Source organism: Oncorhynchus tshawytscha, linkage group LG03, assembly GCF_018296145.1.
Source record: "Oncorhynchus tshawytscha isolate Ot180627B linkage group LG03, Otsh_v2.0, whole genome shotgun sequence".
Taxonomy (NCBI): domain Eukaryota; kingdom Metazoa; phylum Chordata; class Actinopteri; order Salmoniformes; family Salmonidae; genus Oncorhynchus; species Oncorhynchus tshawytscha.
Window position 1 is genome coordinate 16620389 of NC_056431.1, and position 14456 is coordinate 16634844.

General features: G+C 41.2%; 2 protein-coding genes and 1 long non-coding RNA gene across 5 annotated transcripts; 1 reads left to right on the forward strand and 2 right to left on the reverse strand.

Moving 5' to 3' along the window:
- Window positions 1–235: 235 nt before the first annotated feature.
- LOC112244680 (zinc transporter ZIP1) lies at window positions 236–1674 on the reverse strand (the record flags this gene model as incomplete). The annotated part of the gene is made up of 1 exon (XM_024412411.2): window positions 236–1674. A coding segment is annotated over one exon (546 nt), but the record flags the coding sequence as incomplete, so codon positions are not given.
- A 5396-nt stretch (window positions 1675–7070) lies between these two features.
- Window positions 7071–8910, reverse strand: LOC112228674. Its single transcript, XR_002950083.2, has 3 exons — window positions 8571–8910; window positions 8168–8389; window positions 7071–7952 (listed from the first exon to the last, which is right to left on the reverse strand). It is a non-coding gene; the product is annotated as an uncharacterized LOC112228674 (long non-coding RNA).
- Window positions 8911–8982: 72 nt separating this feature from the next.
- LOC112228681 (cyclic AMP-responsive element-binding protein 3-like protein 4) lies at window positions 8983–13727 on the forward strand. 3 transcript variants are annotated; one of them, XM_024394220.2, is made up of 10 exons: window positions 8983–9358; window positions 10096–10251; window positions 10418–10682; window positions 10786–10928; window positions 11354–11461; window positions 11659–11765; window positions 12035–12103; window positions 12202–12286; window positions 12368–12464; window positions 12556–13727. In XM_024394220.2, the coding sequence occupies exons 2-10, from the start codon at window positions 10099–10101 to the stop codon at window positions 12879–12881; spliced, it is 1353 nt and encodes a 450-aa protein (XP_024249988.1). In that variant the 5' UTR covers window positions 8983–9358; window positions 10096–10098; the 3' UTR covers window positions 12882–13727. The 3 variants fall into 3 exon arrangements, with proteins under 3 accessions (XP_024249988.1, XP_024250004.1, XP_024249996.1); XM_024394236.2 differs by having other exon boundaries at window positions 11354–11443; XM_024394228.2 differs by having other exon boundaries at window positions 10096–10236.
- The last annotated feature ends 729 nt before the right edge of the window (window positions 13728–14456 follow it).

A 14456-nucleotide genomic window follows, 5' to 3' on the forward strand; every position in this document is an offset into this window, starting at 1 on the left:
TATTTATTATATATAAGGCTAGATCAATACAGAAATTACAGTTCTGTATAATGGATATTTTGGATATTGATTAAAAGACGTTAACTATTGTATTGGTTGGTTTCCTCAAATAAAAGGGCTTCATATTAACAAGATTATTCAGTCGTAAAATACACTGCCACACTGGTTGTCTGATCACTATCGTACTCATCACAAATCCTATCACTCTCCAGGGGAAAAATAACTAGGCAACATGTTGAAAATTATTTCAGATTACTTTTAATCAGTCAACCAGGTACAGATAAACAAGTCCTGGTTTAAAAGTGAACATAAAAACAAGAGCAGCCATTTCAATTATTCAAACTCGAGTTTTACAAGATAATAGAGGACTATATCTCAAAGCTTTCTCACCACATGGCAGTGAAATAAGGGCCTATATGTTAATCTCAATGTAATGCTCTGACAAAGAGCAAACACTCCATTTAGCTTTTTAAGGATTTAAAGTAATAGCCAGCTGTATATGCTCTTATTATGTTTATGCAGGGGCTAGGCAGTCATACTACTGAACAAACAAATATTCTGTGTACAATTCAGGACACTGCTAGTCAGATTTCACAGCCAGAACAACATTAGGATTGCTATAATATCAATCCAGGAGTTATACATTACTCAAAGTGCTAATATTTCCTTTTTTAATTCTGTAATTCTGACCACATCATCACGGTATACAGAAAGCTGTTTGTGATGTATGTCATTGTTTATGTAAAAAATATAGATACATTAAAATGTTCAAATATCTAAAATAGAAAATGTTATATGATGATAATTTAAAAGCATGGCAGGATTAGCATATATCCCTTTCAAAAAAAATCTGAATGAATAACATTCATCTACATAATAAAACTAAATGACCTCTACTGAATCAAAAGTTTCCAGTGTAACCAGCATTCTCCCTGCACCTTAAGGAAATATGTTTGAATTAATGAGACAGTTGAGTATCTTTTGGTCTCATGCTGTAAACATTGTTTAATGCTTATCAGTCCAAATTGCATTCTCACGGCGCAAAAGGGAATTTGTTTTTGTATTATATCCCAGAAGGGTTGTCAGTTTTTCAAAGAATCAGACCCTAAGGATTGATCTACCGAATATTTACATTTTGATGAACAGCACTCCAGTGACCACTGCGAAACCAGTGAGAATCATGGCCACCTTGGGTTTCTGCAGGGAGCTTAGCTCATGGAGCAGGATCTCCATGAAGGTGATATACATAAAGGTGCCAGACGCCAGGCCTTCTAAGGTGGACCTGGCCAGCTGGTGCTGGGGGGACGACTTGGTCTTGGTGACGGCAATGCCCAACGGGGACATGAGAGCAAAGAGCAGGAGGCAACCTACCACAGCTGCCCGCCGCAGCTTGCCCTGGGCCAGCTTTAGGGCTAGACTGAAAGAGATGATGCTCTTGTGGAGGAGTAGAGCAATACAGATCTCCAGCACCTCTTGACTGTCCTCCTGTAACCCCACAGCCAGGCCCTCGAACACTGAGTGCAGAGATAAAGAAAATACTAGAATGAAGGCCCAGATGGCAGAGGTGGAATTAAAGTCCACATGAAAGTGGGAATCCTCTCCCCCTAGTTCCTCCCTACCATGGGAGTGGTGGGAGTATCTTGAGACAACATGCTCTTGAATACAGGGTGGGTGTCATTTTAATCATATAAATATAATTCATAAAATGGACCTATCCCTTCAGACCTCTCCAATTTAGCTGGTACACCATTGACATTTTAATTGAATTGACATTTTTGCCTCTAATTACTAACAGAAAATTGCCGCTGGTCCACCCATTGTCGAATGTCAACTTAAATGGTCATGTATATTCTATGATCTATATTTCTATGATTTCAATATGTTTCCTATGGAGAATTGACAGTGTAATATTAAACAACTGATATTCCCATACAAGTCAACATTGTGTGTAATTGACATTTAAGAAAAAAAGTTTTTTTTAATTCAAAAAACATATTTTTAAAGAAATTATGAAATAATATTAAAACCCTGTTCATAAGCTTTTAAATATATAAATCTCAACTGTTTATATTTTCCAGTGATGAAGAGATGTATGTCTCATGGTATGGTGTGTATGCAAAATAGGTCAACTTTGAGGACTTTTATCTTTTGACTATTTTGGCATTCAGGTCCAAAAAGTAACTTTCTGGGCACTTTTACAATGGGAAAATATGTAAGGAAGGTTCTATTCAATTGAAAAGGGGTGCTGTCAAAAAGTGATTTAATACAAATGGCTTTACCTTTAAGTCACATTCTCTAAATGAATTTTGATCTAAAGTGCCACTTACCTGGGTCTACATTGCACCTCCCTGCCCCCCTGACTAAGCACAAAGGGGCGAAGCCACAACCAGTGTGATGGAGAAAAGCACAACCAATGCTCCCAGCTTTACCTCCAGGCCAGGGACATCAGCTGGGTTCATCTGCACTTCAGATGACCACCCGGAGAGGGCAACAGAAGAAGATCCTTTTCTGAGAGCCATGTCTGCACAACCTGCTTCTCTCTCAAGTCTGAGTGAAACAGCAAAGTGTAGCTCTCAGACACCCTCCATTGGCTTACAGTCGAATGGGGAGGGGAGTCCACCTACACCAGAGAAGTTTGAGGAACATTTGCCTACATTCAAATCAAGTCAATACAAATAAACACAGTTTTACATTTATTGCATACATTTTCATAGTGCCCAAGGTTTAGGGTGAGAGACATCTGTGAAAATGTCACATTGTAACATCTGCTCTAGGATCTTTGCAAACAAATCATATGAATTCCCAGATACAGTATGTGAAAGGATCTGGAATGTAAAGTTAGTGTAGGAAAGGGGTGCATAGAAAGCATGTGAGTGATCTAACATCAGATAACATTACAATGCTTTACTGGGCCTGTGATAATATCATTTATAGCTGGTTAGAAAGTTTTAACTAGCTATTCCATCAAAGGTTTTCAACAATTTGACTAAACGTATAGCTTTCTGCCTATGGCATCTCTCACATTACAAATCGCAAGCTATAAATAATGTATTACCTTCTATCGTATTATCTCATAAAAGGACAGCCTTGGTGAGCAGCTTGTATTGGCACAGACTTAATAAGAAGTGTGAAAAAGGCAGCAAAATTACATTACTGCTATTCCAAAAAATTGCACTCCGTATGGGAAGTGATGAGTCAGCTGATCAGAATGAGGCTGGGACGACCTCGAGGGAGGGGCATATCACTGTTTCATCAACGCTCAGTGAAATCTGATCTCAAGTCAGATCTGCGTTTTAGCTGTCGATAGTTCATCTCAAGATTGGGGGTCCGCTAAACAGATCATTTATCAGTTGTTTCGGAGCAACTTCTTACATTCGCGGTCTATTCATTTGTGGACTTTTGAGACAAGATACTGTACATTGTATCACTCATTAAATCGCACACAATTGCAACAGATGAAGGATTGAGAGGACATCATGAGCCATCTCTAGACTTTGTATCAGTCCAGTAAATGTGCAAAATATGACAATGTCATGAGTACCAGTACCACACCTCTGCAGCATTCTCTAATCTAGTTGGATACATACCCGCTAAGCATGCACGCCCTGGCCTTAGTTATCTTTGTTTTCTTTATTATTTTGGTTAGGTCAGGGTGTGACATGGGGGATTTATGTGTTTTGTCTGGTGTAGGGGTTTTGTATGTTTATGGGGCTGTTTCCTTTCTAGGTAGTTTTTAGTATATCTATGGTTGCCTAGATTGTTTCTCAATTAGAGGCAGCTGTCTGTCGTTGTCTCTGATTGGGAACCATATTTAGGCAGGCATGTTCTTTGGGTATTTTGTGGGTGATTGTCTTCTGTCTTTGTGTCATTGCACCAGATAGGACTGTTTTGGTTTTTACATTTGGTATTTTGTAGTGTTCTCGTGTATGGTCTTGATTAAACTTGTTGAACTCTAACCACGCTGCATTTTGGTCCTCCTCTCCTTCAGTGGAAGAAAACCGTTACACAGTCAGGCAATGTAATTTGGACTTATTCTTTTCTGGTCCTGTGTGGAGCAGTGATTTTTTTTTTTTTTTTTTTTTTTTTGCTGCGGTCCGGACTGGCCTTGATTTCAACGTCAACAGACGTCTATGATTGGTTTAGATTTGGTCAGGTCCAGGCTGGAGTTGATTTGGCCACATATAGACTTCCGGTAGGGTGTTTGTCTTTCACACCAAGAACTGAGTATGTTGTTCACTAAACTGGTGTCAGAAATGGGATGGCAGCAATGACCATGAAACATGAGTAGCCTTAACAAAATGCTGGAATCTCCTCCTTAGATTTGTGGGAAGTACTGTAGTGAACGAGTGTAGGCCAACACTTCCCATTAAGAGTTTACAGACATTGATGTCTTTTGGATATAACTTTTTTTAATAGGGCTCTGTATTGTACCCTACTTTACTCTAATATACTCTACTAAACTATACTCTACTTTTACTCTACTGAATAAAACTTGACTGTCCTGTACCATGCCGTACTGTGCTCCACTGTACTAAACTGCCATACTCTAATGTGATGTTTAAACTTAATCATACTGGCTGAGCGTACCACTCCCTGTAGAGCCTTGCGGTCAGCGGCAGTAGAGTTGCCGTACCAGGCTGGGATGCAGCCCGACAGTATGCTCTCAATGGTGCTCCTGTAGAAACTGTGATGGGACAGGACACATTTCAGCCTCCTGAGGTTGAAGAGTCACTGTAGTGCCTTCACCACAGTGTCCATGTGGTTTGACCATTTTAACTCCTTGGAGATTTGTAAGCTGAGGAACTTGAAGTTTTGGACCATCGTCACAGTGGCTCTGATGAGGATGTGCCCAGCCTCGTTCCTACTGAAGTCCACAATCAGCTCCTTTGTTTTGCTGATGTTGAAGGAGAGGTTGTTTACCTGGCACCATGCCGGCAGAGTTCCTACCTCGTCTTTGTAGGCCGTCTTGTTAGTGTTGGTAATCATGCCTACTACTGTCGTGTTGTCAGTGAACTTGATGATGGAGTTGGAACTGTGTGAGGCCACGCTGTGGTGGGTATAAAAGGAGTACTGGAGGGGACAGAGAAAGCACCCATGTGGGCCCCTTTTTTTGAGGATCAGTGAGGAGGAGGTGATGTTGCCTACCTTCACCACCTGGTCAGGAATTCCAGGACCCAGTTGCAGAGGAAGGAGGTCAGTCCCAGAGCCGTGAGCGTTGTGGTGAACATAGAGGGCACTATGGTATTGAGATGCAGAGCTGTAGTCGAACAGCATCCTCACATATGCATTCCTTTTGTCCAGGTGGGTGAGGTACGTCTTGTGTCAGACCCGCTGAATTGCCCCTCCACTTTGTCCCTATACTTCTCATCTTAATCGATCTGTATGGATCATATTTATTCTGTTTAACCATGCAATTGTGCCCGGTCACCTTGCCATGTTTCTAAGCAGCATCTCTCTCTTTCAGTTTCCTCACAAGGCTGCCATCATTCCAAGTTTTTTTATTTGGTCATTCAGCAGACGCTCATATCTAGAGAGACTGACAGTCAGGGCATTCAACTAAGGTAGATAAAGAACATATCACAGTCATAGCATGAAAAAAACAAAACATATGTAACCGTTACTAAGAATGTTATTGTAGTTAAAGTGGTGATTTATTCTGGAGGTTGGACTAATTTGAACATCATGGCCACAAGTTAAAGCTTTTGAAAAAGCTAACCTTAAGTGCATGTGACAGATGGGAACAATAATAAATATTCTGTTGCAGTCTTTCCTATATTTTTGTGATAGAACGCTTCATTGAGAATGTATGTGCAGTTGAAATTTGTCCATAGAATCAATGACAGAAAAATACATGGTTTTTCACATCTGTAAATGTCTTTTTGACATCCGTTACAGACATATTTTTGATGTCCCTATAAGATGTCTCCTAACTTTCATTCAGCACCTGAAATGCACGTAATGTCAACGTATGAAAATTTTGCTTACTAGGTAATGTATGTTATTACTTCCTGTATTGAATAAAAAATATCTTGATTGCATAGTATATTGTTTAGAATTTAGGCCCATCTGTGTTTTTCAAAAGATCACCAACAATTATTTTCTGTATTTGAGAGGCAAAAATTGCTGATGCGGCAACCCAGTTCTTATGAGGTGAGATCATAAAAAGGCAAACCTTGCCTTGTTTAAAAAGAAAAAAACAGAGTTGCATGAGTCATAACTGCCCTATTTTGCCATAGCATACAGGAGATCCTATCCAGTGTATAGTTGCCATAATAAAACAAATAAACCATTAAACACAATATAAAGGACATGAATATATTAAATACATTCTCTGACATTTTAGCTAAAGGCCTGGTTTGGGGTTCAGCATGTAGCTTTTGAATGTATGGTGTTATATGTCCATGAATGCTCAGCGACACTGTGTTTCCTCCAGCTCCAGCTATTGTTAAAGGTCTCCGGCAAAAGCTCCTCTCAATAATCCTTGAAGAATGTGACACTGGAAGGGTTCTAATAAAACTGCTTTAGCCCAGGATGGATACTGGGATGCACACACAGTACCAGGCAAAAGTTTGGACACAACCCCTGGAATGAATAGGTTTCTTTATTTTTACTATTTTCTACATTGTAGAAAAATAGAAGACCTCAAAACTATGAAATAACACATATGGAATCATGTAATCTTTTTTTTTTAAACAAATCAAAATATATTTGATATTTTAGATTATTCAAAGTAGCCGCCTTGATGCCAGCTTTGCACACTCTTGGCACAGTCGCTCAACCAGCTTCATGAGGTAGTCCTCTGGAATGCATTTCAATTAACAGGTATGCCATGTTAAAAGTTAATTTGTGGAATTTCTTTCCTTAATGCGTTTGAGCCAGTCAGTTGTGTTGTGACAAGGTAGGGGGGTATACAGAAGATAGCCCTATTTGGTAAAAGACCATGCTCATTATGGCAAGTACAGCTCAAATAAGCAAAGAGAAACGACAGTCCATCATTACTTTAAGACATGAAGATCAGTCGATCTGAAAATTTCAAGAACTTTGAAAATTTCTTCAAGTGCAGTCGCAAAAACCATCAAGTGCTATGATGAAACTGGCTCTCATGAGGACTGCCACAGGAAAGAAAGATGAAAGGATAAGTTCATTAGAGTTACCAGCCTCAGAAATTGCAGCCAAAAAAGAAATGCTTCACAGAGTCCAAGTAACAAAAACAACTCAACAACAACTGTTCAGAGAAGACTATGTGAATCAGGTCTTAATGGTCCAATTGCTGCAAAGAAACCAGTACTAAAAAGACACCAATAAGAAGAGATTTGCTTGAGCCAAGAAACACGAGTAATGGACATTAGACCGGTGGAAATCTGTCCTTTGGTCTGTTGAGTCCAAATGTTAGATTTTTGGTTCCAACCGCCGTGTCTTTGTGAGACGTATGTGTGTTATTTCGTCGTTTTTAGGTCTTCACTATTATTCTGCAATGTAGAAAATAGTGAAAATAAAGAAAAACCCTTGAATGAGTAGGTGTTTCCAAACTTTTGACTGGTACTGTAAGTACCAAGCATCAGAGTGGGTTTCTAAGCTGTGCCAGGAACAGAGCACAGACTGAATCAAGGCTGTGATCAAAAATGTTGATGTTTAAATGGAGGGCAATAGGGCACTGGGTATGGTGCAGAGACATTGGGCCTGAGTGGGCAGCCTGCTACCCAGTTCAGCCCCCTCCTGCGAAGCACTTCCAGATTAGCCTCCATTAGCTTCAGTGGCTCCCTGCCATTGATAATGGTGCCACACAACAGAGAGGTTTTCAACCACGTGTGCTCAGCACTGCTTCTTCTGCCTGCTTTGCTCAGGGACACTGGGTTAAAGGCCTCAGCCTTGTACTTTTGGTCGAGTCTCTGTTGTAGTTCCTCAACGAAAGATCCTATGTCACCTACCTCACAACACAAAGAAAGAATTCCCTAACACAGACACAATAGGTGATTGAAGAGAGTAGGCTATTTCAGCTCAAGATACATTGCATGATGTATGTCCATACATATAATTATAAATAACACAACTAGAGAATGTTCTATGTCAAATGACTGGACCTCAGAACTGTGGCCATCAAGGACTGCAGTTGTGCACATCCCTGCTCAATAAAAACCACACTGGCATGCAAGCTATGTAGGCCTACCTCTTTGGCCAACAGGTGATAGACCATTTTTCAGATGATGGGTCGTGTCCTGGGCACAGTTTTCGGGCAAGTGAGCTGTGGAAAGTGACTGCAGGCATACTCTGTCACATGTCTCTGGATGGCACCAGTAATTCCCTGGCCAAGCACACTAGGAGTCACCCCCAGCGCTTGCACCCAAATGGTCTCCCCACCATCCACCAGCAGGACAGACTTTAACGCCACCTACAGGGTAAAGGGAATGATACAATTTCACGAAGTTGCATTCAAGATCGCAACATTTGGCTGCCTTTTCCATTGTTGATCAGTCAATCAACTACAAATAATAGTGAGACAAAAAGATCCGTGTCTATTGTAAATAGATAAGTGCAAAGAGAGCAGTGAGCACATACAAAGATTGACTCACCACCCTGCTATCCATTTTTGCAAGGAACACCAACAGACCAGGCTCTTCCAGCCATCATTGATGTGTCAGGCATGTAGTCCAAACCATCAAAACTGCTTTGAGATATCCATGACCTGTTCAAAGTCAGAACTCCAGATGGTGTGACGCACTTTTAGATTTTGCCATGATCCCCTGATTTTTCTCTAACTGTCCTACTGCAAAAACGCCTCAATAGAGAATGTTGGCAAAAGTATAGGCCTTTGCTTACTTCAGAACTCAATACGACACTGTAACTGATCCTTTCCAGTATGTCCAGTATCATCTCTAACACACTGCTACATTTTGCCTCCAAAGTATTCACACCCTCTTCTGTTTTTTTATTGGTAAATTGCCCTAGCCAATCAAATGCGTAAAGTGGGAGGGACTTCGGGGTTATTTGACGATTATGAACTGCACAACGTCGGTGTAAATGTACTGATTTATAAAAGAGACATGTTTTTGCATTATGGCATAAGTAAGAAACAGAGAAAAATCCATATACTCTATCAGTTACTGATTTTAGAGCCAACAGGTTGCGCTTAGGCGACGCACATCCGCCGTGTTAGTATGGTTATTCGCCCTACGGGATGATTGACATAAGAATTGCCAGCTGGATTTTTGGGAGAAATGCGTTTTACACTGGTTGATCTTTAAATACTACGCGTCTGCATTTTTCTCCTCTGGTTGGGCCTACTATTGTTGTAATGCTCTTGAAGTAGACCTACATATATATTCTGAACAACATCGCTTCTGAAAACAGCAGCAGACAAGTAAGTTGTTTGTGGTGACATGAGGCTATAGTCGGGGAGTACAATGTAACTCTTGTTTATTTATCCTGCTTGACAGGGAAGGGAATCCTACACATGACCGAGGTATAGTGTCAAACTCAACATCTAATTCGAACCAATAAGGCAATCGTTTACGAATGTTGAATTTTAATGGATCAACTTTATTCAAGTTCCGTAATTTAATAGTTTGAGATCATTATCTTAACACTTGGCAGAAATATGCCGACAATAGCCTACAATATAGAAAACATACGTATAGACAGACTATAGTTTATTAAAGAATACTGGTGTGGGTCACGTGATATTATTATTTCTGCTAGCCTAACTTGTAGGTCTACATATTACATTTGAGGTCAAAAAAGTCTAATGGTTGTGATTTTATGAGGGGTACAATTGCTATTGAGAAAGCCTATCAGTTTTTAATGCAACTGTGTGCGCGTGCGTGCGTGTACCAGGATGCTGATATCCGCTTGCGAAATGACTCCCACTGATTAAACAGTAATAATATATATAGCTCCACCCTTTAACAGCTCAATGAGCAGTTGCCACACGTTCTTCATGCTTTATAAATCTTAATTTACAACAACATAGATATGAGTTACAAATACTTTAATAACAAAGAGTTGTAACATTGACAGTGCAATAAGAGAAGTACACAAAAGTGAACTGAATTGCTAAATATTTTGTAGTACTTCTAACTGCTGTTTTGTTTCTTCTAGGACATGGATGTAGAGAATGGAGAGCTGTTTTTCGGACACAAGGAGGACAGTATGACAGAGGAGAGTTGGGGACTGGAAGGGCCATTTTCTTGCTCTGATGTCATCTATGCTGGCTCTGAAAAAACCCTGGATGAATGCACGGTAGACCCCCAAAGTGTGCGGAATGTTTCCCATTATAACTAGTTGTACAATATAGTGAGCAAATTTGCAAAGATCTGGGGCTATATTTACTCAACTTTATTTCTTAACACATTATTAACATGTAATAATGTATTATACCATTTGCTTAAAGTATTACCTAATTCCTCTTCATTTGTTACAGGGTCTAAACGACAGCGAGCCAGAGGATGTGCTTTATGCCATCAACCCAAATGATGTCTTCCCTACCAGAGCCCCAGTGGAGACCTCCTCAGAGAGCGACAGTGGCATCTCTGAGGAACCTTGCTCCGAGAGCCCTCTAGCTGCCATGGTGGACCCCTCTCAGGCCCCCACAACCATCTATCAGGTGGTCTATGACATCAGCACCCTGGCCAACATCAAGACGGAGCCAGAGCAGCATAGTGTCGATGTCATTTCCATAGAACTCGGTGTGTGTGTGTGTGTGTGTGTACGCTTGCGCACGTGCATATGTGTGTGTGTGTGTGAGTCCATGTGTGTTGGGTGGGAGTTTACTCTCTTTTCCTATGTCAGATGAGTGGCGTTCTCAGATGTTGATCTCGGAGTCCTGTATTGTCAACGAGTTACCTCAAGTATCCGCTGGGAGATTTGATCATGGTCACCTTTCTACCCACTCTGCTTCCACCTCAGGCCCCACCAGTCCAGACAGCCCACTGGTGAGACCTAAAAGGGGCAAGTTGACTCAAAAATCAGAATTTTCAGATATTTTCACACCACAAAAGTGGTCTAATGCCAAGATAAGTCCATATTCAATGGCATCTGTTGTGAAGATCCCGCCATATGCATTAGGACAAAGTTGCAGGGCTCAATCCCAAATGAATAGGGAATGTTTTTACCATCTAATTAGATGTAAACAGTGACAATCTTTCCTGCTTACTTATAATTGAGGCCTGCAAATGTATTGTAAAGATGTGGTGAAATCCATAGGCCTCAGTCCCTAATGAATGGACAAGATAGGCACAATATGAAGATAGTGGGGGAGGGGATAGTTAGTCTGAGACCCCAGGTGGTTGTTCAAGTGTCTCTCTATGGGATTATGGCGGTGAGGATTATAAACACAATACCCTCTTCTCCTGATCAGCTTTACCCTGATCTCACGCTGACTGAGGAGGAGCAGAAACTGCTGAACCAAGAGGGGATCTCTCTGCCCAACAACCTGCCCCTTACCAAGGTCAGACACACACGCACGGTAGATGTTCCACTATTCAATGTACCCAAATCCATTACTCCCCTGCATGCACTTGGATTACATTACTTTTGCATAACAACTTTGACATGACAAATGACTTTGTTGTATATTTTATATGATTTGACTGAAATTGACTGAAATTGTTTAGCTCTGAGTTGAATTGCATCCCTAATGTACTGGACTGAATTCCCTTCTAGGCTGAGGAACGGATTCTGAAAAAAGTGAGACGCAAAATACGCAACAAACAGTCAGCCCAAGACAGCCGTCGCAGGAAGAAGGACTATGTGGATGGGCTTGAGAGCAGGTGAGGCCTGAGGCTTCTATTTGGCTCCATGAAAATTGGACCCACTTTGTAGTTCATGGTGGATAACCTCTATAAACAAGTCACTTGCATTTCCTTAGCATTTTCATTTGTGTTACAACAGCGAGGCATGTGCAGTAGGAAGTTCTGACAATGGGTCCTTATGTTCTATTCTGCCACTGAGTTATTGTTGACTCTCCCCAATGGGCCGACACTGTTGGACAGTAGGAATGCTTTTCTGTCAGTGACCCTAGGTATTTTCTGTGTCTCAGGGCAGCGGCTTGCTCAGCGCAAAACAAAGAGCTGCAGAGGACCGTGGAACAGCTGGAGAAACACAACATGTAAGTAAATTGGCTATCACCTTTTTGCACTGATGATGCTCAATGATGATGTGTGTGTCTTGTTAGTTATGGTCTTTTTATAATATCTCCATGCACAGGTCTCTCCTGGCTCAGCTGCGCAGACTACAGTCACTGATCAAGCAGACGGTCACTAAAGCAGCACAGACGAGCACCTGCGTCATGGTGAGACCTCCATGCCTTTGTGTACTTTCAGGGTGATCTTAAAAAAAGTGAATTGAACGTGTGTCTGTTGTTTCCCATCAGATTATCCTCTTCTCTCTGGGCCTCATCATCTTCCCAAGTTACAGCCCCTTCAACTGGGGCTCCTCATCCATAGAAGAGGACTATACACCAAAAGGGGGTTAGTTATCCATTTAGGAATTAATCATGGTTTATTTCTCTTATGAAAACTATGAAAGTTAAATAGCCTTCCCTCTTCTTTAACGTTTCAGTTATCTCCAGAAACATCCTCACAGATCCTGCTTCATCCTTGCAAGCTGCTGAGGATGTGGATAACCATATCATTCAGCCAGATTCCCTACCCGTTTCCCGTGACCTCAGTCAATCAGATCCCCCGGATGCTTCCAGAATACTAAAGCAACCAATAGAAAGTCCCGAAATCACTGACATTGAGGGTGTGGCCCTGGAGGAGAGCCAACCAGGGAACAGCTCGACTCTGGTTGACGGGCAGACTGAACCTCTGGGCCTGGTGTCAGCAACAGGAAAAGGGAGCACAAGCCTTGATCCCACCAAACCAGCCCACGCCGATGAGATGTAGACAGTGTTGATGAACTAGTTTGACTGCATTCCATTTGCTTTATAGAGCTCTTCAAAGCTCCTTGCCTTCATTATGGACAATGGGAGGAATATGCTGGGGCAGTCCAATATGCTGCCCCATTACCACATTGGTTATCAACCAGACCCCTTTGGGTGCATTCAATGCCTAACCATTGCCTTACTCTTTTTTGGTGCTGTGGTGCAAACAAGGTTTAATCTGGGATTTGGTGGAATGGTCTTCAAAATGGGTTAAACATTTTTGACTTTTCTATTTAAGTACCACTTCTTAATGTTTGTATGGAAAAGGTTTCTAACTTTGAACTCCGAGGAGTGAGTTAGTACATCCTGTGGGAAGGATGAAGGTTGTTAGATTGTAGCTGGAAAAACACAACAGATATGAATATATTGTTTTGGCTATGCATTCTTTAAGCAAGTCTTAGTGTACACCACACACACACTCCTTGAAAGTGAGCCTACACCGATGGATTATGTTTTTGACTAACTACCTTACTCGTGTGTACATTAACATGTTTGTGAAACTGCCTAGCTAGTTTCTGACTGGCATCTGTGCTCAATGTAGTTTGCAGCTCCCATAACTGAATGCTGAGAGACTCATTTTGCACTGTAAGCAAACTGTCATATCTTTTGCGTGTACTTAAAAATGTCCTTTGGCCCTCATTCGGTTAAGAGATAAACAGTGTGTACAATCCAAACATATCCTTATCTTAAGCATGACATTGTGGTCCAAATGTATACTCTTCACAGAACTTGCTATCCTAATTTTAGTGGTTGCTGGTGTCCTATTTTATGTGCTTTACTTTATATTTATTAAATGGGAACAATACTGTTTTTGCTTTATGGTAATTAAATAGCCGACCTGAAGATTGATTATTCAGAGCATTGAAGGAATCCATTAAAAAATGTATTGACTGCCATAACTACGCTTGCCCTATGGATAATCTCATGCTTTTGAATACTGTTGAAGATGACTAGTTCCCGTCTTTACCGGTTACTCCGTACAAACCTTCACCCTCCAAAAAACCAAACATGGACTCTGACATCGTGGCTACCCTCTCCTTACTCATGAACTCCAGGTCTGACGCCATTGAGAAAATGGTAGGTGCGAACACCATGGTTATCGAAGGCTTGAAAAAGACTGTAGAGTTTGCATGTGGTGTAATCAAGGACGGGAAAATGAGAGTGGCTAAAGTTAAAAACGTGTGTTAAAGGTGGAACAGAATAACAATGTCTACCATAGACGTCTCACTGATCTGGAACAATACACAAGAAGATGGAACCTGAGACTATGGCTTGCCAGAGGTGGAGAATGAAGATGTGCGACGAGAGGCTATCCGCATCTGCCAAGAAGTTATGCCTGCAGAGAAGAACGAAGTTGGTGATACCATCAATGTTGTGCATCGTCTCGGCAAGAAGGAACAGCAAAACGATTCAAGACCAAGAACAGATTATACAGGGATGCTATCTGGAAAGCTGCTAGGAAGAAGGCGTTCCTTCAGAGTCATAGTCTGCGTTTCGCCGAGCATCTCAGCCCGGAGGACATAGAAAGAAGGAACAA